Below are 25,281 nucleotides of genomic sequence, written 5' to 3'. Positions count from 1 at the left end.
TGCTCACCTGGTATTGCCCTCTCTAGAGACAGTTTTTAGGCTGTTGGTTGATCTGTGGCTGGTGGCAAGTGATTGATATTCATATGCACATTTTCTTCCTAGTTTTGAAACCTTTTTTTCCTCGTAGTGTTCCCTTGAGAACAACATAACAACACGCATAGGATTGCTCTGTCAGCAAAGAGTATGTTCTGCCTTTTCCTCCCGTATCTGGAGCGTCGTATGCTCTCAGTGGCAGCGAGAGAGTTAAATTTCAGAGTACTGAAGGATGCTGGACTTTGAAAATTAATCAGACTATAATAATTATTGATACTGACCAGGTGAAAAATGTGCCTGGGACACAATTACTCCAGTATACAGAAATGTCACTGGATAAACTGTACAGTGTTCTGTCATTCCTGCAGTGGATATTTAGATATAGATCCTCAGTGGGACTCGGGCGTAAATAGCCTGGCGTGGCTGGGACTGGCCTTTGCTCCGCTGGGATGTGCTCTCAGGTGAGGGGTGCGAAACCTTATCAAATTATAGGGCACCTTCAGACCTTGCCTAGGGCTATGTGCTTGGAAACATGAGTGGGAGTGCTGTGCCTGATTAGTGTCAGTATTTTAAAACGAGGTAGATGTCAACGCAACAAAATACAGATTTTTAACACAATGTGAAGGGAAGTCTCTCCTAAAATAACAGGAGATGTTAATGAGCTCTCTACAAGAGGCTTAACTCAGGTTACTTATAGTATTTCAGTGTGTGATTGTGGCTGTTCTGAAAAAATGAATAGACCTTTCAGAATTCAGAGGGCTATTTTCCCTTCCCTTCTGATCTGGCCTTCCTTTCTCCCCACGAACCTGGAGTTATCAACTTTCACTCTCTGCTGTGATTCCAGAAAACATGAAGGACAGGATCAGAGAATACTTTCTTCTCAATTAAAACCAGAAAGAGGGCAAGGGAAAAATAATTAAAAGAATTCAAGAAACAGCAGGAAAAAAGGTCACGTACATCTTGCGTGCAGACAGTGACAGTCTAAGCAAGATCATGTTTTCTTACTAAATTATACCCGTGTGAAACATTTGAGTATTGCACAGAGGTTTAATTGAGTAAGCGGCAACAGCCTGGGAGCTCGCAGGTGTACACGGCTTTTTTATCCCTCATAGCCACCCTCTCTCCCCCCCCACCCCCTCCGCCTCCAAAAGGGGGTGTGCGTGCTCGCCGCGGCTGCCCGGAGCCCCCGGGGGGGCGGCTCGGCCGCCGCTGCGCTGCCCCGGCGGGTCCCCGGCCGGAGGGGCGGTGCGAGCCGGGGCTGTTCGCCGCGCCGCCGCTGGGGGTATCTTTGTACCATTTTTCATCCAGCAGCAATTTGGAGTGGAAAACGTGTAATAGAGGAAAGGGGGGGGTGGGGAGGGGGGGGGTGGGGGGGAAAGCAGGGTTCTCGGCGGTTTTGAGCGAGCCGTGCATCCAGGAGCCCAAAAAGATTAACACCCCCCCCGTTCCGTCCCCCCCTCCCGCACACACACACACACACACGCACCCCTCGGGGCTCCGCGATCACCCGCCGGACAGCGAGCCAGAGGGATTCGTCTGGAGGGCAATTTCGAATCGGGGGAGATCTATTGGATTAGTAGGATTATCTGCTTGCAGACGGAGAGAAGTAGCGTTTGATCATTTCTATTGCTTTGCCTGATGGTCGGATTTAAATGGAGGTGGCTCGGCACGGATGAGGCTGAATTCCGGATGGGGATTTCCAGCCCCCCCTTTCCCCTCGCCCCGATCCGAGGAAAGGGGAGAAAAATATATATAAAACCCGATATAATTCGGAAGTGTCCGAGGCACGATTGAGAAAACCCTCCAGGTCACAGCGGCTGGGAGGGAGACGGAGGGGGCGAATCCAGTGAATTACAGTTTCAGCTGCGATTGCAGAAAAGCGGCCGTGAACTGGTAAATACTTTGATTCTCTCAGTGTGCGGGGCGAGCCCGACACGGGCTGGAGGGGGGGCAGCCGGGCTGGGCTCAGCATCCCTATCCCCGGGCAGGGTTCAGCATCCCCGGCTGGGCTCAGCATCCCTATCCCCGGGCAGGGTTCAGCATCCCCGGCTGGACTCAGCATCCCTATCCCCGGGCAGGGTTCAGCATCCCCGGCTGGACTCAGCATCCCTATCCCTGGGCAGGGTTCAGCATTCCCGGCTGGACTCAGCATCCCCGGGCTGGACTCAGCATCCCTATTCGCGGGCAGGGCAGGGTTCAGCATTCCCGGCTGGGCTCAGCATCCCCGGCTGGGCTCAGCATCCCTATCCGCGGGCAGGGCAGGGTTCAGCATCCCCGGGCTGGGCTCAGCATTCCGATCCCCGGGCTGGATTCAGCATCCCTATCCCCGGGTAGGGCTCCGCATCCCCGACTGCGCTCAGCACCCCCGAGCAGAGGCTGAGAAGCGGGGCTGAGCCCGGGGGTGCGGGGCTGAGCTCGGAGTTGGGGGGGGGGGGGGAACTTTGCAGCGCCTGCTTCTGAGCCGTGTGCGTGTCTGTGTGTGTGTTTGTGCGTGTCCGCGGGCGGAGAGATGGCATTTGTGCCACCGGCCCGGGGAGCGGGGCTGGGTGCGGGGCTGCGGAGCCCGAGCGGTGCCTCGGGGCAGGAGCCGCTGCGGGGGCGGGTGATGGAGGGGCATTTGCAGGGAGATTCCCGCTGCTGCCCCCGCCGCCACACGAGCGAACTTTTCCTCCCTCGCTGCCCCCGGGGCCGCCGCTCGCCTTTGGCCGGGCAGGAGCTCGGCCGGAGCCGCCGTGTTTCTCCTCTTCCAGGCTGCCATGCCTGATGGAGGGATCTTTCCCACCCCCCTCTTCTTCAGACATCTTCTCGCTTGGGTGTTAAGCACTGTTTTTTTTTCTCCCCTCCGCCCCCGTTCCTCTCTTTCCTGCCGATCGCACCAGAGCCTCATCTTTAGTTGCTGAAGGAAAATCAATTTTCAGCAGGTTTAATTAAAATTAATCAGTCAAATTACTTAATATTAATTGACTTATAATTAAAGCCAGAAAGTTACCTTGGAATCGGGAGAAGGGATATTATCTCGAATCGTTTTATGGATGCGTATGTTTCCAGAGCAATTACATTAAAATAATTGTTTAAACAAAACAAAACCAGAGCTTGATTTAAGTGTTGCGTTCATGGTGCTGCAGGTGACACAGTCTGGACAAGCTCATTTCTTCTGACCTTTTTAAGGGATATCATTTTATCCTGACATTGGCTTTGCCTTCCGGAAGGCCAGTCCGTTTTAGCTTTAATAACGATGGCATTAGAAATCCCCTACTATAAAACGGAAAGATATAGGAGCTATATGTATCGAAGTGAATGTTTTTAGCATATTTGGATGTTCTGTGAATTTGAAATGAAGCAGATTTTTTTTTTTTTTCCCCCGGCATAATTGTAAGAAATTGTTTTAGGAAATATTTTTCCCAGTACTGCCTTCCACTGGGGTAATATTTGCATTTATCCAGAGCCTTAGTGGGACCAGGCTATACTGGTAAATTCATGGAGATAATTTGTATCTGAAACCATGTATTTGTGATAAAGCTCCAAATAACTTTTTCATGCTCCCTTAAGACCTAGAATGTTTTTTTGTTTGTTTGTTTTCTTTACAGTAGCAACACTTTTTATGCATCTACAGACTATTGTTGGTGGTGAAAGAGCAACACTGAAAGCTTTGGGACCTTTTCTCCTACTTTTTTGGGGGGAGGCTGGTTTAATTGAAGCAAAGGATACTTTTGTGTATTTTATTACAGACACCTGACAAATGAAAGACCCAAGTATGATATAAATGAACACTTAAAAATAGAGTCCATTGTTCAGGGCCCTGATTTTCAAAGATACTGCTTTCCATTGACTGCACTGAGACTTGTGTGGGCTCAACAGCTGTAACACGCAGCCCACTTGTGCATCTTTGAAATTAGATTTGCAGAGAGAGAGCCAAAAGCTAAGTAGCCATGTTTGGATATACTGGTGGTGGTGGGGGGTGTTTCTTTTTCTCTTCCCCTCTTTTTTTCTGGTGCCTGATGAGGGTTAAAGAAGACTGCTTCTTAGTTACTTTTGATAAATGACACCACTTTTCTTAGACTACAGCTACAGACTGCAGCAATGTACCAAAAGCAGTTTTGCAGTAAATGATTAGAGGGTCTCTAGATGTATATGAAGAGATCCCATTTATTTTGTATGTTTCATGTGAACCGTATGCAGACTGTGGGAAGAAAAATGAGGCTGAGGATAATCATGCTAAGTGTGCTGGGAAGCAGGATTTGGCTGAACACCTCTGTTTTGTGATTAACTGGAGTAGCAACAAAAGCCATCAGAGTGTTCAGGCTGTTTAAGGCAATAAGTTCCCTAGAAGCGAGGAGAAGGGCTGTCGCCCTAATACTGCTTGGGTTATCTTACCCCTTTTTCCACGGTAGGGTAAGAAGATAATATTCTAGCAGTCGATACTTAAAACATCCTTAACAAAGTGGGTTTGCTCTGGATTATTTGGCTGGAGGTGGAGCAGTCTGCTGAGGAGGGTTATTTAAAGGCTGGGACAGAGCTGTAGGCAGATAAATTGATTTGCAAATGAATGGAGGTTTTGAACATGGTAATGGTGGTAGTTTTATTTTTTATCAGTTTGCATATTTAATATCTACTGGCATACACACAAGCATAAACCACTCTTAATTGTTCAAATGGAGTCTGGGGAAAAGAGAAGAAAGCAGAGGCTTAGATATGGTCTCAGTTCATAATGGATTGGCTTGCCTTTTTTATTAAAAGCAAATATACATTCCTTTCTAATAGAGATGTGGAGCTGTATTACAGATCCTTGGCTAGCTTTGAATTATTTGTTTGATGTCATATTTATTATGTTTTTTTAATCACATGAGAAAGACACTATTTAAAAATTAAATAGTGAAAAAGAAGGGCAAAAAGAGACAGGCATTCTTTGAAAGCTAATAGTGAAAGACAACATTTTGCCAGAGATTCAGTAGAAGCCTTTGTGGTTTTCTTTTAATAAAGGATGGCCAGTAATGAATCTGATCCAGTAAACAATATAATTCCTGATTAGTCCTGGGTATCCATCCAAGGTAAGTATAACAGATAATGATAAAAAGATAGATCCTGACTGATGAATAAAGGGTGTTAGAAAAGCATGTTTTCATTACTGTAGTCCTGTTTCTTGAGCTCTGCGTTATGAAGGAATTTATGCATTTGGGGGGAAATGCCTGCCCTGCGATTTGGTCATTGCAGAAGAACTTCTATGGGAGGGAGTTAGTTAGGGAATGGACAAAAAAAGAAGTTGATGGTGAATCTTCATCACGTATTGCATATTGAAAGCACGTCCTGTGGTTTTATTGTCAAATGATGACACTACATTCCCCAGAATGACTATTGAGTTATCACAATTGCAAGTGGAAATCACGTTGATTTCTTGATGACTCAACTCCACATTTCCACCTGATTCTGAAGACCCCACATGTTTTCCAGCAGGCTTTGTTTTCATAATTATTAATTGCTGGTCGACAATGTGCTATGTATTATCCAGGCATAAAAAGTGACTAGTTGGCTACTTCGTATCATGTTCATGTTTTTCTGTGCATCCACTCTACCGTACCACTTTTCACTGAAAACCAAACGGTGGTGTAAAGGGACACCATCTGTGTGAATCTCAGGGGCACAGTGTCTACTGAAAATATTCTTCTAGTAATCAAGCCATGTAGAAGTCTAGGCTGCATACATCAGTGTGAAACGTTTTTTCTACTGCTGTGGGCAAATAAAAGATGAGGCCATGAAAAGAAAAGCAGTTGGCATTCCCTTTCCCCCATTTGTTGAATTCTTCTAGTTTGTTCTCATGATATTTTCTGCATACTCAGTACTGCCTTTGGGTAGTCTGTTAGTTTCCATTATGCTCTGTTAGGTCTTTTGCGCCATATTAAGGGAGAATGTAATGTTTGGAAATTAGCAACACGTGACTGCAAAATCATAACAGTGATCAAGGACACTCTACAAATATTATATTTCAAGTGACTCATTTTCCTTTGACCAAGCAGAGAACTTGAACGGCGATTTAAAAATATGTTTTCTAAATCTCCTCAATCACATCTTGCCTAGAGATGCTATTAGCCTACTTGTTGAACTGGTTCTGGGAATTCAATGAAGGGAATACATTTGTGTTGTATTTTATACTTTTATTTAATTCCATCTTGTCCGAAGCTTTTAAGTTCAATATCTGAACTTAAAATCATTCTTTAACTTCTGCCTTCCCACCCCTATCCCTCAATTTCCAAAAAAGTACTTGAAAGCAGTAAAGTGTTATGTAGGCACATAGTGTTAGAGATACTCATGAGAAGGAAACAAGTTATTTAGGAGAAACCTGACTAGATAGATACACTGGCTACTTGATGTTCTCAAACCTGTGTAAAATAGGTGGTGTGGATGGAGCTTTTGTTTCTTCGACTGATTTCACAGAGATGGGTTGTTTCTGTGGAGACTTGGAGACACTGAAGCTCTGCTCCTGGGTTAGGAAACACTTAAGTCCCTCGAGTCATGGTCAGCATGACCAAGGCATGACCGTAGGGAGACCTGAGAGTGGCTGTTATAACTTGAGTAAGTATCTACTCACAGATAGTGGTAGAAAATGAAAACGTGACATGGAGCTGAATAATAGGAGCAACACATGAAGTCAGATGGAAAGAATAAATCTTTGTAGACATTTAATGGTGTTATATTCTAAGCTTTTGGGAAATTTTATTTGAAATTTTTTTACAACACTAAATATAGTGTGTGCTCTATCCCATTTCTATTTCATGTGAGAGAAAAATTCCCCGTCTATGGCACAACACTTTACTGCTACCATTACTGCAGACTTTATAGATCAGAGATGTGTCAGCATGTTAGCTTTAGCTGTAATGCTTTTTTTGTGTGAAACCTTATGGGCCTTGCAGCCACTTGCTCATACTGACACTCATAAAACGTTCAAGTTCTTGTATTTATTATTTAATTTGCTTCCTACATAAAGCAACAGAGCTCTTCGATACATGAATGCAAAGCCAAAAATGACAGGCAGGCATGAATGGGACTAATGAGTTTTAATAATGCACATATTAGAAACTGCTAAAGGAAGTTTAATTAAGAAAAACAAGTTAAGCATGAAATTAATTTTGGAACAAATACAAGTAAAGTCACAGATGTACAGAATGCTACATCACAGGAAATGGACTCTCAAGTTGATAGATCCCTTTAATGCCAATATTGCACTCGAAATGTAGTGTGCACTCTACAGCTCTGGAAAGCGTGGTAACACCATTCAAGAGCACTTTTGAAGTTGAGTTAGAGATGTCGGGATTGTGATTAACAAATTATATTTATGGCTCTGTGGATTTTATGATGAGTTGGAATTTGATCTCAATTACCCTGACAATATTGAGACCAGAATCTGATCAAGAAAGAAAAGCATTTGCTCTTTTTTTTTTTTCTTGTCACAAGCAAGTTTGCTGTTTTCTTTTTCTTTTTTCTTTTTTCTTTTTTTTTTTTTCTTTAAAATACATCTTATTGAAGTGCTAGTTATTGGTCTAACTCTACAACAAGGGTCTTGTATGTTTTGTAACTGTTATTGTATGGTATCCAGATAGAAAAAAAATATAGACAAATCTGAGTTCGTTCAAGCGTCTTTGTTTTCACGGTTCTTTCTCAAGAAATGGTAATGACTGTATTTTAACTTTTTTTTTAATCTTGAATTCCTAAACCTCCAAAACCAGGAAAATGAAAAAGTGATATTTTTCTTATGAATCTGATATGAAAGCTTGCCTTAGGTGATGAACTAGTTTTAAAGATAGCATTATTGTTGTTATTATAATTGTATTAAGAGTAGCAAACAAAATTCAATTTACTTTTCTCGTATGGTTAACCCCAATGAACCAAGGGTTAGCCACGAATATATGTCAGAAAATGAGGTTTGTTACTAATTCTATAGCTTAATCTTTTGCCTGCGTGAGACAGTAAAAGAACACCTAGTTTCAGGGGCCTCTGGGTAGGTTCTTGTATACTCTGTTAGAGCGATCAGATGGGAAGCATATGAATGTTTTATAAAGTGTTAATCAAAGCAGTTAAATCCACTTGACTTTATGATATACAGTATGCAAATTTCAATACCGAAGATCTCAAATGAGAAATATCTGGGTTACTTTTTTCTCTGCAATGATCTCTGATTAACACGAGTTCAGTTGAATTTCTACTGTAGGTCAAAAAATCTTCATGTCCTGAAGCACACTGCCATCAACACAATAGCCATTTGATCATTTAGCTGAGTAGTTACAGTACTCAAAAGTGAGTATAATGTTTGGTCCATTTAAGAGTTAACCGTAAGCTGCTAAAAGGAATAAAGGTTCACTTCAGTGCCCATTATATTCCAAGCCAGTGTGTCTGTCATTTTTAATTTAAATCTGTATTACTTAGCTGTCTAAAACTTTACACATAAGTGACAGAGTTACCCATTCTTTCTGTTATGGGTAAAATCACCATTTCGTTACCTACTTACTGTGCAAAATGTCAAACAGCTATAGTCCACATTAAAAAATTGTAGCCAGCTTCTGGTAATATAAACAGTTACTTCAGCTAAGAAGTAGAACTATTTTAAGAAAATCATTTATTGATATGGATAAATGGAAGATAGTGAGACTTAAGTGACACTCTCCTCATAAGTTTAATTTGTCTAATTAAAAAACAGCTTAATAGATAACTATGATCAGAAGCCTTCCTATTTTGGCAAACTAAGTTGCAGAAATTATTTAAAGGGATCTTTTGATCATGAAAATAGTGATTAATAATGAGTTAGCGTTAGTGAACATTCCCACTAATGGGAAAGAAGAAGACGACAGTGGAGCTGAAAAATGCAGGACAATTTAAATTACTCTTACACCATCCACTCAGTTTAATTCAACTTTTCACTAATTAGTGCTACACTGCATTGGATACTGTATTTAAATGTTGTATTTTTTACTGATATAGTTGTATGGTTTTGTGTACAAAACATAATATTAAGTAGAGGTAAATGTGAGAATGTCACGGAGGAGTCAGTCTCTCTGATCTGGGAGTGATCTATTTACACAGCTTGTAGCCATCTGGAAATCCTTAGCACTGGCTTGTTTGTGGGCCTGTGTAGCGTAACACTTGTAATCTCGTACTAAGTGGGGTGGGACTATGACCCCATCAGAATAATGTCTTATTCATTGCAGTGCTACAGACTGGGGGAAGAGTGGCTGGAGAGCTGCACGGAGGAGAGGGATCTGGGGGTAATGGTTGAGAGCCAACTGAACATTAGCCAGCAGTGTGCCCAGGTGGCCAAGAAGGCCAATAGCATCTTGGCTTGTATCAGAAACAGCATGGCCAGCAGGTCCAGGGAGGTTATTCTCCCTCTGTACTCGGCACTGGTGAGACTGCACCTTGAGTACTGTGTTCAGTTCTGGGCCCCTCACCACAAGAAGGATGTTGAGGCTCTGGAGCGTGTCCAGAGAAGAGCAACAAAGCTGGTGAGGGGGCTGGAGAACAAGTCTTATGAGGAGCGGCTGAGAGAGCTGGGGTTGTTTAGCCTGGAGGAGAGGAGGCTGAGGGGAGACCTTATTACTCTCTACAACTACCTGAAAGGAGGTTGTGGAGAGGAGCGAGCTGGGCTCTGAGGACAGGACGAGGGGGAATGGCCTGAAGCTCCGCCAGAGGAGGTTCAGGCTGGATATCAGAAAAAAATTTTTCACAGAAAGGGTCATCGGGCACTGGAACAGCTGCCCAGGGAGGTGGTTGAGTCGCCTTCCCTGGAGGTGGTTGAGTCGCCTTCCCTGGAGGTGTTCAAGGAACGGGTTGGTGAAGCGCTTAGGGACATGGTTTAAGGGAGTGATAGGAATGGTTGGACTCGATGATCCAGTGGGTCCTTTCCAACCTGGTGATTCTATGATTCTATGATACTTCTGTGGGCTATCTCAGCAAACGGTTGAATCTCAATAGGGTCAGATTTGTAGCTGCTTTCTGGAGCTCCCAGGTCTGTAGCTGCTCTCAGGCAAAGGGGGTGCTGGCACGTGGGGGCTAACCAAACCCTACCAGAGCTGCACTCTTTTTAGCTGTATGTATTCAGGATTGCGCTCTCCCCAATTATCACTGCATACACCTGTTTTTTAAAACGCATGTAGTTCATTTCTTGAAATAAATACATGTAAATCCCTTCCCTTCGCCAGGTATTTATGGAAATACTTAAGAGCAGAGTCTGTTTCAAAATCTTTGCTACTACGTACAGAGAAAATATGCCGTATTTGACACAACGCTTCCCTTTGCCAACTTGAAGCATGAAAGAAGAGATGGGAAATTTTGTGATGCATCTCTTGAGGATTTGTCTGATCGTGTTTACAATTGGTGTGTCACACCAACCTAGTGTTCACCCTGGGTCAGAGTCTTCCCCTTAATGGGTCTGTTCTGCTGGGCGCGCTCTTGTTTGGCACTGTAGTGTATTTTAGAACATGGATTTCTTTTTAGAGACGTGAAACATCTTTAGGCTCTTAGAACTAAGTGGAGACTGTTGTAAGTAAAAATGGATGCAAATGTAGTTGGTTCTGCAAAATAGTATTTGTGTTTTGAAATGAAGTGGAATTGTGTGTCCAAAATTCTTACAATTACTTTCTATGAATATTTGTGCAGTTGGGATTTACTAGAAAAAAATGAGGTGGAAAGGAATTTTTAAGCTTGAATATCAAAACACAGAGAACATCTTCAGCTAAAAAGAAAACAGCTGGTGATGTAAAGATATCATAACAATGCCTTTACTTGCGCTGATACTGACATATCCCAGTGGCCTTGGATACCACCAAAAGTTTTATTAATCCATTGAATATATTGACAGGTGGTGCAGTTCAAGACATCCCTTAAGAGTTGAAGCTTTGTGCACAAGTAAGAAAGAGGAGTTTAGCTGCCGCAGTTTGCAGCAGACGTTGACCTGTTGTGGGATGCCCTATGTAATTGGAAATGCAGAGACACACTGGAGTTATCTCAGATTGTTCACTCCTTGGCATACTAAATGCTTCTCTAAAGTATTTCAGAATCTGAGCTATAAAGTAATTTGAATTCAGAAAGGAAGATAATAAAATAATAGATCATAGAAAAAGCTTTATATAACGTAGACTGTTCCAAAGACCGTGAAAGACTTTATCAAATACCTGTTACAGTAGGATTCATTTGTGTTTCTACTGGGAACCATTGTGATCCTCACATCTAGACAATAATATAATCTGAAAGTGTTTCTCTTCCTACTCAGGTCCACATTGATCACCATTAGTCTTTGGTTTATTCTCCTGCCCATCTTCCTGATCCTGTTGATTGTTTCTCTTTCTTTCCACTAATTCCTGTTCAGTCAAGTCCAGATGCCAAGGGAAAGTCCTATGTAGTTCACCTACTGGAGGACTAAGGAAAATATTGTCCAACATTGACTCTCAACAAGCAAGAAATGCTGGCTGGCTTCTCTGCTTGCCTTCTACCTAGTGCTGGAAATGAAACTTTGGTATAAAAGTCTCAAAATATTTGAGTAATCTCAGTCTCTTTATTTGCATGAGTTTGTGTTTTTAATGTTATAGCTTCAGGGCAGCCAGTGACAGGGCTTGAATATTTGAGCTCTCAATTTCAGAAATAAACTGCTAGTTAGCCATTAAAAAAGAAAGGCTTGGGGGAGGGAGGAACAAACAAATCCAAATTTCAAGTTACCCATATAATGGGAATCTGTTGATTCCAATTCTGCAAGTGATTTACAATTTACTGTTCTGTATAGCCTATAAATCTATTCACTGAAGCTAGCTAATACACAATACTTAATTAATTAAGAATAGCCAAAGACGGCATTGAGTTATAGTCTTACCTTTTTAGCTTTCTGTCTCTGTCTTAGTGTAAAACCTTGACCATAGGAGGCACACCAGAACTTCAGATCACAGCAGAGCTGCTAATGGACAAGCTTAAAACTATAGCCCACCTCTAGGATTTTCTCTGAATTGACCTTTTAAGTATCAAAAGTGTGTTGAAAAGTTGTCTTAGATCTGAAGACAGCCCTAAGACTTTTAGAGTATAAGTGCTAACTGAATTATCAGTAGCATCTTGGTTATTTCCTACATTGAACCAACTTGAACCAGCTTGAAATGAAGAAGGATGCTATTGTTCAGTACAGCTATACTGAATTTGGTTTGTCCTCAGACCTTTCCCAGACCATGTAAATTAACAGAAGGGCTACAGCGACTCAGTTCCTGCTATTTACAAGTTTGTCTTTGAGAAAGAGCAGAGTACATTTTTCCATTCCTGACAGAAGACAAACCGAAAACAAAATGTGGGGTTTAAGATCTAGTGGAAAAGGTGTAAATTTGTGGAGGTATTTGGATAGCGCTGAGGAATAAGCTTTCATGTCACCATGACCTACTGTACCTCAACTCAGAAGAGCAAAGTTTTACTAGGTGCCTTCTACTCTGGCACCTATCTGTCTACTCTGTCTTTACTATTTCTCAAGTTATATTCTACCACCTTCAAAATGTGAAGTGCAACAAAGCAACAGCCTTCTAAGAGGCAATTGTCTGTGTGCTGTTCTGTGTAAGTTTATTAAACTAAATATAAACATGTACATAAACTTGGGGAAATTATTTTCTGCAGCTAAATTGGTGCGTTTCCAGTAAATGCTGAGGACTCCAAGCTGGAGAATGAAGGATATAAGCCTGTTTGTTAATGCAGTTTCACAGTGAAGGTGTTAGGATTAGCAGAGAAAGAAAAGGGAGGGAGAATATTGTGGAAAAGCTTCATCTATCTCCTTATTGCCTCCTGAGATAGATTGTTCAGAGCTAAAGGAACACTACACATGAACCAAATCTCCTGCTGTCCTATATAGCTTTTACAATCTCCTTTTTAATAACCCAAACTGCAGGGTAGTCTGACTATTAGACAAGCCGTTCTTTTGAATTCTCTCTAAAATGTGTATAGACATGATAAAAAAACAATTCTCATTAAAGCTGCCAATGCTGTTTCAAAAGCAGGTGGTTTAAAATGTTTCCTATACAAAGCAAAACACATTTCTTGTGCATTACACTGTGCTTAATAGGGAGTGTAAGATTACACTGCTATGTTGTGTATAACACTGCATTTTAAATAATAGGATATTGTAAGTCATGTTGGAAATATGTTTAACATGAATATGGAAGATGTAATGATATGCACTGAGCAATATTCAAAAGTGCTGGAACACAGCCTTGTGTGACAACCTCTGAGCTAAAGTAGTTGAAAATAGAATCTGGAATTTGAGATTATACAGTCTCTGATCCTAACTGATTATTTTTCTAGGATACTGTTCAGTCAGCATGTAGGTATATGAAAGATAAGATCTTTACTGTCCTGTGGGAACATTTATTGTTTTTGTTGTAAATTAAGGATAGTAGGGATTGAGTGCATTTGTCATGCATTTTCATTTATCACTAAAGTCAGTAGTTTGGATTTGTCTGAGGTAAAAATTCTGATGTACAGCTCCATCCCTAAACTGTCCTGTTCATTTTTGGTTCCAAATCGGTTCAGAAAAAACCCCACTGTGGTCCAGTTGTACTTCTGTGCAAATTCAGAGTCTCCCATTCACTTCAGTAGGAGATGATTTTGCTCCTTCATTGAGTTGAAAATTTCTCTCTGTAGGTGCTTTTCATCAGCTGACAGAAACTTCTGGAATAAGAAAACCATACAAAGTATGTTAATTTGGGTTATCGTGAATAAGCATAATAATTCAGGTCATCCCTACGAATATATTCCAGTTGCCTCAATGTTTTAATCAAAACTTGTGTTTTAAGATGAATAAAAAAAAGTTTGTATGTATTATAATCTGCTTTTAATGAAATAAAATGCATTTGAGCCTTCAGTATGCCTGTCTCAGTTTCACTGTCTTCTGCTTTAAGAAATAATCATTTTCATTTTGATAAGTCAGCTTGTATAAACAAGGTGAAAATTGATTATGAGGTGATTAATTTCAATAAAATATTAACCTAAACACTTCTGTAACACAGCCAGTTGAAAATTGCTTGTTCTTAAAGAGGTTAATTTTAAAAAAAGTATTTTCTGTGAGTCCCGTTTCTTCTGAAAAGTCTCTGTAAGTTCGACAAATGACATGATAGATAATCCAGTAATCAGCGTTTCACCCGTCATTTCATGGACCCATAAACTACTGCAATTTTACTTACATGACTCTAGCAACTATTAATGTATGTACGTAACTTGTGAAACATCTAGTTATCACTCTGCTCATATTAGCTCTTTCATACTAATGATTTATTTTCATTTTCTCCAGGATATAGACCTGCGGCTAACTGGATTTGATTTATAAGAGGAGATTCTGCAGTAAATGGCTGCTCTCTTCATATTGCTGCTATGGAAAACAGAATTGTCAATAGGATGTAGTCTGATAAATAGTGCTGAGTGAAGATGCAGCTTCAATAAGTGTGAAATCAATGGAAGATACTTATCGCATGAAAAGCCTTTTGAGATTTTTCTGACAGGCACCTATTTAGGAAACGTGATCCGTTTCCTTCGGTTGCCCTGTTTTTACGCCAGTGGATACAAATCAGATTGCATCATTGTAGTTACACAACTAATGTGGGACCATGGCCTTTCCAGGATCCATGTGGCTGAACTGTATATGGAGAGCGATGATAGCCCGCCTGTTACACATGGGATTGAATGCCTCTTTTGCTTTTTGTATACTTGGATTTTTGCTTCACGCTGCAGCTGTGTCCTCCCAAAAATTGGATGATACCAACCCAGTGGTGACCACCAACTTTGGCAAGATAAGAGGGATTAAGAAGGAACTTAATAATGAAATTCTGGGGCCCGTTATTCAGTTTCTTGGGGTTCCGTATGCTGCCCCTCCAACAGGGGAGCGCCGCTTTCAACCTCCTGAACCTCCGTCTCCCTGGGCAGATATCAAAAATACCACTCAGTTTGCTCCGGTGTGTCCCCAGAACATTATAGAAGGCAGGTTGCCTGAAGTCATGCTTCCCGTGTGGTTTACTAATAACTTGGATGTAGTTTCCACCTATGTACAAGATCAGAATGAAGACTGCCTCTATTTAAATATCTATGTCCCAACCGAGGATGGTGAGTTAATAGCAGGCGAAACAGGGAGATCTATTTATTTTCCTGTTCTATGTTCTAACAATATTAATTCACGTGTACTGGTAGCACGCATGGCTTTCTTTGTTTGCATGACAGCAAATTACATGTATGCATGCTGCTTTTCCGTGTATGCATCTGTCCTTGTTTTTTCAGTTTTGTTTTTTTTTTTCTTTCTGTCTATACTCTTTTTTTGTTTTTTTTCTCCCACAGCACGTATATTTTTAGGTCAAAGTTGGTACCTAATTCTCATTGCCACGCACTGACTTCTGGGAAGATGCATCAAAATCTAATCCATTGCATGTGCAGGCACAACAAGTTGAGAATCTTCCGCACCTAATAAAGCAGGTCATATTTAAGTTAGATAGTGGTGTTGCATGCTCCTACTGTCTGTGATGGAGCTCCATGTTATTTTCTAGTCTTCTATTCATTTTTCAGTCAAAAGAATATCCAAGGAATGTGCCAGAAAACCCGGCAAGAAAATTTGTAGAAAAGGAGGTATGTATAAAGTGGACAAAAAAAAAAAAGTGGGGGAAAGATCGAAACCTTGCAAAGGAAGAACGAATAATACAGCTGAAAGAGGCTGATTTGCTGATGCTGTGAAATGAACTGTTAGGGACTATCTTGTCCTGATGAAACCAGAAAAGTATTTAGACAGAGGACTGTGTAAAGCAGATGAGAAGATAACATTTGTAAAGCCTGTACGGAGTTGCACCTTATCATCTCTCATGTTGACCCTATTGGCAGCTTCTGTGTCTCGGCCTCATGGCTTCGAGGAGCGAGTGAGTGACTGTCATTCATACGTAGACCGGGTGTGCTGTATATGCATGCGCAGGAGGTAGCTCATGTGCCTGGAGCCTGGTATTATTGCTGTGGAAGTTGCTGGCACAGCTCTGTATTCCGGTGGGATGGCATAATGCCTGGGATGTATTATGGCAAAGCAGAGCTGGAAATCTGCATTGACTTTGTACGTGATACACTGTGTTTTTCCGGAACAATGTTAACTTTCCTGAAACCTAGGTGGGAAGCACTTTCTTTACACAGTTCTAAAAGTGAGCGTTGATTTCTCTTCTTATGTGTTTACAGCTCTCTTTGTCAAGCTGAAAATCTCTTGATAGGAGTGTAGGGAAATGTTAAAATACTGTAACATGGTACTTTGGAAACCAGCCTGCTTTTGGAAGCTTTGGACACTTGGCTTCTACTCTTTTTGTGCTAGATAGTATGGGAGAATTTGCAGATTTCTTTGCGAACATTTGCAAATTCCTAAAGCAATTGATCTGCAGTGTAGAAGGTATATTTTGGTACTGATTTAAAGTAGGTATTTGGTACTAGTTTAAAGTACTAGTTTTGTACTTCTTTACATATTTGTTTTACATAAAATTATTTTTCTTTTTTATTTTCTTTAAAATAATATGTTAGTAGCTGTACTACATTTGACTCTAGAATACTTTTTAGGGTAAACAAAAAGTAGTGTGGACATACATGGTTGCCTATTAGCTATAATCCATAGTTTTTTATATCAGTTGCTACATGTTATTCCAGAAGGAGTACAACTGGGGAAGTGTCATAACAGAAAATTGTTTAGATTTGGTCAAAGGACAACTCTGTAAACTCTGTATTAGGACTTTAAGGTGATATCGAGGCACCTAACTGAAGGTGGCCTTATTTTCCCAGGCTTTTGCTCTTACAGCTCTTACTGACTGTTAGTTGTAGCTAGTTGTTAATTATTAATTCCTAAGTGTACTTGCTTAATGTATGCTTTTTTACGTGTCTTAATCCACTTTCGATGACTTAAGGTTATTTGTTTGTAAAGTGTTAGGTTTTAAGACAACTTCTGGTGTTTTCTATTAGGGAATTTTTGCTCAGTGCTGTAAAAATACAATTGTTTAAGCTGGATTCCCCAAGTTGGAAACAAAAATTATGAGGGTACTCTGAGCAACGTCACTTCTTCACACATCATTCAAGTTAGAATAACTGCTGTCATTTATATGCATTCAATTAATGTTCAGTGCTGCAGCAGTTATTACGCAGTTCATCAAGCGTGTGTAATTAGCTGAGCAACTTTCACTTCCTATCACCCAGACGCTGCTTCGCAAAGTCATAAATAAAGATGCAGTTCTCCATCGCTATTCTCAGAAAGCATCTTTTCCTATGAGAGAATTTAAAAAAAAAATCAGAAAAATAGCAAAAATAAAGGGAGGGAGAGCCCAGGAGATGAGAAAGTCATGTTTATTGTCCTGTGAGCCTGAAGGAGAATAAAGAGAGAGTAATCTGAAATTCAGTAGGTACCTTTCAAGTTAAATTCATTGCACACACAGCAGAATAAGAAACAGCAGATGCCTCCCTTTTCCCATTGACAAGTGCAGAGAACTCCTGAATACCTTTAGCTTGGGCAGCTGGCATAGCTGTAGTAGTCCCTGTTCTCCAAGTAACTCACACTCTACCCACCTGTCTATAGCCTCAGATTCTCCTTGCTTTGGAAATCCCCCCATACCTAGCAGTGAAAGGAAATCAGGTTGTAGAACAAAGTTGCAATAGAGTTACAGCACCTTAGCAGCAACAGCTGCTTGGAAATTGCATTGTTCTTTATGAAAAAGAAGAAAGGCCCGATATTCTTTCTTTTGCTGGATTTTTAGGTTGCAGTTATTTTATTGCATCTAGTGATGAAAATGACTGAAGATAGATAGAAAACATGAAAATAAGAGGAAGACTCATAAACCATCCCTTTAGTTCATAAAGGATACATGTATTTGAAGTGACTGAACCAACAACCGTATGCTATCCTATATGGCATTTGATTCTTTCTTACTACATGAAATGGACTGAATTAGGTAACAAACCAGTATCAATACTTAATTGACAGCTGAGGGACCCAAGAAAATTTCAGATTTTGAAGAACAGGGAGAAATCTGATAAAGACAGGTGTAAAAATGAAAGGAATTCTATCCATGAGTCGTGGTATGAGCATTATAACCATTACCACCTGTTGGTGGGATTTGGATATGCACACTGCAGAGACTGCAAAATGATAGGCTGGAGCTGAGTGTAAAATGTAGCACTTTTTTTCTTCTATTTCAGTTTACTTTTTAATGTGATCACAAAAAGAAATGCCAAGTATTTCATATTCTGCGCTTGGTGCGTGTTCTGCGCTTGGGATGATAGTATACTCTTTCTTATGAACCTGTACTAAAACCTTTGTATTTCCTGAAGAAAAATGAATGTGAAAATGTGGAAGTATAGTTTTTGTAGTGCGCAGGATATATATTTAATGTCATGGAATTAGGCACATGCAGTTTTGGATACATTAGTATTTGTAGGAGAACTGGTAGCAGAGTAAGGAAAGAAATCACTTGATCCTTACTTTTATGTTTAGGAATTATCAGTGGCTAAGAGACCACCCAACATCAGTGACTTCTTTATGTGTGGATTCTGTTTCTTATTCTAGCTGGTGCAGGGAATAAATTTTAAATGTGAAGAATCATGATCTGAACTACCTCATTTGGGAGTGTAGGATTAGACAGCTCTATTAATATTTATGCCTCCTAACGGGCTACTTGATTTTCAGAGCAAAGCTCCCAACACCATACTTTCTAGGTTACGGCTATGGTTACTACAGACACATAGGAACATGTATACAGGCATAGAGATACATCCTCAGAAATGAAACACAAATCACATCTATAATCTCATCCTGCTTTGATCGTTCATTGGTTTCAATAGGGAATAGATTACATCAGTTGTGATTCGTAGATGGCACTGATAACTTTAAGCCTTTTAAGCTTAGCAATATGAAATATTTTTTGCAAATTTAAGCAGAAATGAAAAGAGCCCAATTTAGCCTGGTACTTGTGTTTCTGTTGAATGTTTGTTCCAATGCTTCATTTAAGTATCTTAGAACAGTTTACTTATCATCAAATTTTGGAAAAGAGGGATTAATGTAACACATGCAGTCCCTATGGACTTCATTAAATGAACTTCTTTCTGTATACGTGTTTCAGCTCTGAAATCAACCAGAAAAGGACAAGCTGAGAGCTGTTATAATGTGTATGTCTGCTGGCAATATTTGTCAATTGATTATCAGATTCTTTCTTTCTAGATATCTGATGTAGAAAAGAATATCAAGGTAATGGATTTGTTGATCGTCTATTGCCAAAAATAGTTGAATATATTCTTTCTTCATGGCCATATAAATGAAAAGTGTGATGTCTAAGGCACGAGCTTCCATCACTGTAGACTGAGCTACGTCAAAGTATATTGCATTGCCAGTAGGCTAAGAACATCTATTTGCAGACCATTACCAGAGCTCATAGTGACTTGACAGTGAGCATCAAAGCCCACAGAGCTACCTTAGTACATATTTTGGTGTATATCCACAATTAAAAAATGCATGTATCTTCATTAGGCCACTTTGAAAATTCATAATGAATTATTCGCCTGTAGTACATTTGTGTCAGTAGTTGCCTGCACACATTCTAAGTCTTGTCTGCATTCACCCTTTCTGCCTCTTGGCTGAAGAACCGTCATCCTCGTTCTGGCCTCATACGGCTGAAATTCATCCCTGCAATATCAGCAGGCACAAATGCGGTCCATGTTCCTGAACTCTAGTGTTATACACTAAGTCACCAAGATGGTTCTGTTCTCTTTGAAGCACCGTATTCCTGTTTTTTGTTCCTCAAATACCACTGCAGCATTTCCTATTATACTAGTAATACGTGGAGGAAGATAATGAAGCAAACATTGTCTTGTACAGACCTTTTCATCCTTTCACAATCTAAAGTTGTTAGTGTCAGTTACCAGCATTTTTCAAAGATGTGCAGCAGGTTTGTGTCATATTTGAAGTAAAATAAATTGCTTAAACTCTGATGTACTTTCTACTGTCCTCTCTCTGGGTGAGCAAGTGCTCAACTGCATTTTAAGACTCCAGTCATCTTAAATGCCATCAACACTGGTTGAAGTCCTCTGTAAATGTCTGGTTCTTCAGGCTGAGATCTTGCTGACCACACAGTCACCGTGCTGTCGTTGCTTTGTTCGTATACCTTGACAGTACTTGTAGCTCTAGCAGGTCTAAAGTTCTGCTCTAATTCCATTCCTTGTCCATTATTTTACTGCTTGCTTTTCATTTTCTACGTCCTCCCACACACAGGCTCTAAAATAGTACTGTTACCCTGATAATACTAAGTCGGATAAAACTGGTTTGTGCTTCTTGCCCTGACCTTTCTTGGGTTGGTCCAGTTGCACTCAGTAAACAACTGGCTTTTTCCTTTCAGTCTGCTATTTTCTTGTTTATAATTTAAATCTAGAATGAACAAGTAGTATTAAAAAAAATAGCTCCACAAGTATATTTGTACGTTTTCATGAGGAACATTTGAGTAACTAATGCGACTTTTGGATAACTATTATTTTTTTCTTGCATTTTGTAAATTTTTCCCTCTATTGTATTATTATCCCTTTACTCTTCACTGTGTTTATCCTCTTCAGTTCTTTGTTTCCTTATAATACACATGGATACAAATATTTTTAGCATTCTTTCTGTATTTTTTGAAGCTTGAAACACTATGCTTACACGTGTCAAACCATTCTTAGGGATCATCTCAATTATGTTAATAATCTGCTTATAACTTGAATATTGCTCCAGTATAATTTTAAATTTTTTCAAATCCTTTTCACTTATAATTCTTTAGCCCTCTTCATTTTTACTGAATTTATGTTGTCAAATTTACATGTCTTCTCTACTTTGATATGTATAGTATTATTAATTATACTCTGCATTCAGAACCCAACTGCTTTAATGAGCTTAAAAGAAATGAGATTTGTTTTTTGGATATCAAACCATTTCCTTCTGTTTTAATATTAATATTTCTATATAACTTTCTCATGCTTGTAGTAAGGAAGATTTATCCTAAAAAGAAACAGCACTGAACAGTACAAGGCTAAGAGAAGTGGGACAAAGCTGAGTCTAAGCCAAGACGTTGCTGGGACAGAGTAGTCTCTGGCCAGAATCGGAGCCACCTCAGGGCTGTTCTAAGTGAATGCAGAAATTGCAAGACACGTGGAAGTGGCACAGTGCAGGTACTGCAGCTGATTCTGCCTTCCAGAGTTTTGCCAAAGTGTTTTGAAACATTTCAGCAGCAATAGTAAATCATACTGCTAATTCCTCTCCTTTGGGAGTTCTTTTAATATCCCTTTATGCTGTCAGAGCAGTCTGCCCTGGTAGAGTTTTATGTTATGATTCTTTTTAAGGATGGTTTTGCCTTTCCTCTTCATACCAATAATAAAGTAAATGCACAGTAAGTTTAGTCTTAGGATGTGTTTGAAGAGAAAGAAAATTACTTGGCTGAAGAATTTCTGGGTCTTCAGCTGATAAAGCTCTGGAAGAAGTTCCTTTATTGAAAAACCATTGCCTTGTAAAGGTCTGTCTGCTAAGGGGAGTGGAGGAAGAATAAATCTGCAGGGTTTCTTTGTTAGCAGAGGTATAGCCAGCAGATTTGACCAAAAAGACACCTTTTGGGAAATCATAGCTGGTAAGACTGGAAAGCTTTAGCAGGAGCTGTGCAGGAGTGCTGTGCCCAGAAGGAAGGCTCGCAGTCCCTCAGCAGCTGCCAAGGACTCCTCCACACGTGGGCCTTTTCCCAAATATTTTATGGTGGCCCAGGATCTGTCCCTCTGTGTTGCAGAGGAATCAGAATGCAGTTTGTATGCTTTCACGAGCACTATTCACATCTTCCTTCTCTCAATGGTAATTTACGATTCAGTGTCTTAGGAGAGGCTGAGCCATCACAGAATTATTAGGTTTGAGCTACATTTTTGTCAGTGTTTTTGGATCAGGCCCTGCAGAGGCAAAGTACTGAGGTCCCTCAGTAAGATTTAATATTTGCTTAAGTATTTTTTTATCCCTATATTATTCTGTAATGTGTGGAAAATAATATATATAGCATATATGCAGAGAGAGACAATCTAGTAAGGTGAATTTTACAGGAGAGAGACAGCCATTTATTATTTTTATTTGTTTTCTGGAAAGCTTCCATTTGTTAAATTTCACCCTTTTTATAAAGGCCTTCTTTAATTATTAGCTGAAAATCAGGTATTTGTGTAATTATCATAATTATATCTACACATCTAGTGTACTTGCAATTATTTCATTAAAAATTGTAATTATTATACAATTATAGGGGATAATGACGTCCTTGTAACATGTTGCAGAAGCCCTAATTAAATGGTGGCATAAATGAATTGGAAGTGATTTTGAAGTTTTGAATATTGTTTTATCAGAAATATCAGAAGCAATTCATCCACATTATGAACTGGCAGTAAAACCCCTCCAAAGTTATTTTAAGAAGAGATTTCACCGAGCTCATGGGAAAGGATTTGTCTCTATTGCGTTTCTGTCTTTTACTTTCTCTTCTCTATTTTCTTAAACCTAAAAACTATGTGCAGATTTTAATGGAAAGGTGCATTGTGTAAGAAGAAGACTGCACAGCTTGCTGGATCTTTCTAGAAGGCTCAGCCCAGGGAAAATACAACCTACATGCAAGCACAGTCTGTACTTAGACATCCTTCTTCTATGCAGAGGGAAAAACTTATCCAACAGTTGGTTCAAGATAATGAAATAGCTCCACTAAATATAAGGAGGTTTTCATCACATGCTTGCATATTAAGAGTATCCAAATAGTGAAAGTCCAAGTGTTGGGGAAAGAGAGAAAAAATCCTGTTATAGTACAGATCTGTGTGATGCTCCATACACAGGAAGTGGACTAAACAGTGTGGATACAGAGGAATCCCTACAGACCATCTCCCTTTCTCTCCTCTGGAATGGGTGGAGAATGACAGGCAGGGATAACATATGCTAGAATGCACCAAAACCTTGGGATCACAGATTTCTCCTTCTTTTTCATATCAGCCTTCTGTAGCATACAGATGATCTTGCTTCTCTCCCTTTAGTTAATTTAAAAAGTAGTTTAAAATGGCAGTAAGGCATATATAATTTTTAGGCTTATTTTATCATTCTGTTTTTTTTTTTTTTTTTTTAAATCTAATGGGATATGTTAAGTGATGGGTGTATAACAGTGTACCTATGGCATGCCTGGCAACTATGCAGCCACCCTTACCACGACATCCACCTCGATTTTGCTTCTAAAGAGAGCAGCCCTCTGTCAAGCTGAGGCTCTGGGCGAACTGGAGCTACGCACAAACCAGCTGGAGGGGCATCCGATCGCTCTTGCACCCTGCTGCTTACCTCCCACCTACCAGCTGGGGCTTCTCCCTCAGTCTTTGCTCCCAGTTTTGTTAGTGGGATGACTCATGCACATTCTTCCCAGTTACTTCAGATGCTTTCAGGCAGGTTAGACAAATCTTCTGTTTAATTCACTTAATTTACATCAGCTCATTTTTGCTCAAGCCTGATTAGGGAGGGTTTTCGGGATCTACTGTAATAGAGTCATATAATCTAATGCAGAATTTTAATGTCCCAGAAAAGGATGGAAACAAAACTCCAAGAGGCAGGAGAGCCTGGAGGTAGCATTAATGTCTTTCTATGCCCCAAGGTGACTAAAAACCATCCATCCATGGCCTGGAGAAGAGCTCCCTGGCTGTACTGTCTTGTGTCAAGGTTCCTTGCTGAGGCAGCCAACACAAGAACTGATTTGCTCATATGATTGTGGTGTTTTGCTAAGGACCTCTAACCAGAAGCAGAGCACCATTGTTGTTGTCAAGCTCCCTTCCAGTGCCCTGCCAAGGATTTTTTGTTTCTGCCAACACTACTCTTTGCTTTTCATTATTTAGTATTAGCATTGTGAACAGGCAAACAGGATCAACCATTCGTTGGCTGGATCTAGCCGAACCAATGAGAATTTGGTCTCTGAGAATCCTCATTCCCGAAGCAGTAGTTTTAACAAGATGGACCCAGTGGTAAGGGAATATGAAACATTCATTTATCTATTTATATGTTTATATGTATACAATCGTAAACAGATTTGAAATCTCAAAGGAAAGCTAGTACGATTTGTCTTACTTGAAATTGATACATATGTTTACGTATTTATTTTAAAGTACCAAAAAGAATTTTGGACTGTTTAAAAAAATCCGCACCTGGTTGCTGAAGGCGAGATCTAAGATACTTAAGTGAGCCAAACAGAAGAGTTTGCACATTTGCCTATTCCAAGGCTGCTTTCATTAATGATAGTGCCCCGTGATCCAGCGCTTTGGAGCCATGAAATATTGCTGTATATGCCTGTTGTAGAGGCAGATTTATTCCAGGAAATTTAGCAAGAAATCATCAAAATGTTAGTAATTTCCCTGTTTGCCTGTGATACTCGGACAACGTAGCTCTCCATGTGAATCAATTAACAGCTGCGCTATCTGGAAACAGAAAAGAAAGTTAAATTTTTTTCTATGCTTTTCTGTCTTTAACTGGGCTGTCTGTTAATGGCAAATGGATAACCTTTGCTGGAAACAATAAGTTCTGAAACAAAAAATAATTGCTATACTTAAGTGCCGAAGCGCCTGCAGTCTCTGTTATGTGGAGTCTCCACAGATGAAGTCTCACATAAAGGAAAAAAACATGAGATGCATCGATTGTATTTTCTTTAAAGTGCCATGAAACCCTTGATTGACTGGCAGTTCTTGGAGTGTTGCAGTTCAAGTATTGAAGGTATTACCTGGCCAAAAGCACATTATGATACCAGATCATGGTAAATGGGTGCTTGAGTTTTATGGAGACATGGATGATTGCTAAAGAGGTCACAGTAAAAGTTCCCCCCAATCCTGAATCTGGGCCTTCTAGCAAAAATCCCTTGCATCCCCTTCTGTGTGTGTTATATTCTGTGTCCTTCACATGGGAAAGAGAACATTGCCCCTTGAACTGTGAAACAGTCATGTGTTTTTGACAGGCTGATTTTGTTTCTTTTCCTGACATCTTTGAAAGATGGTTGCTGAAATGTGGTTAGGCATGAGAGGGACGTTCGCTTGCAGAGGTGAGCTGCAAGGGGATTTGACAGCAAAGAAGGCTCCTGACACACATGTTGAAGCAGGTACACACTGCCAGGCAGTGTGCAAACCAACCACAGAAATAGGATTAAAGGGCTCTTTCCCTTTAGGCAAAATAAGACCAAGACGAAGGCAATGCACAATTCCACCCTGAAG

The 25,281-nt window shown here is 40.2% G+C and overlaps 1 protein-coding gene across 7 annotated transcripts in view; it reads left to right on the top strand.

Moving 5' to 3' along the window:
- NLGN1 (neuroligin 1) overlaps nucleotides 1-25,281 on the top strand; it is a 386,535-nt gene that overhangs the window by 71,174 nt on the left and 290,080 nt on the right. For 2 of the 7 annotated variants that reach the window (XM_054074821.1, XM_009562206.2), the window contains exons 1-3: nucleotides 1,466-1,926; nucleotides 14,324-15,129; nucleotides 15,583-15,642. In XM_054074821.1, coding sequence (XP_053930796.1) covers nucleotides 14,637-15,129; nucleotides 15,583-15,642 — 553 coding nt within the window. In that variant the 5' untranslated portion in view covers nucleotides 1,466-1,926; nucleotides 14,324-14,636. Of the gene's footprint in view, nucleotides 1-1,465; nucleotides 1,927-14,323; nucleotides 15,130-15,582; nucleotides 15,643-25,281 lie in introns of those variants that run through there. The other 5 variants (XM_054074826.1, XM_054074823.1, XM_054074824.1 and 2 more) reach the window with 3 other exon arrangements.

The sequence above is a fragment of the Cuculus canorus genome, chromosome 9 (assembly GCF_017976375.1).
Source record: "Cuculus canorus isolate bCucCan1 chromosome 9, bCucCan1.pri, whole genome shotgun sequence".
NCBI classification, from domain to species: domain Eukaryota; kingdom Metazoa; phylum Chordata; class Aves; order Cuculiformes; family Cuculidae; genus Cuculus; species Cuculus canorus.
This window is presented reverse-complemented; position numbering and strand designations above follow the sequence as displayed.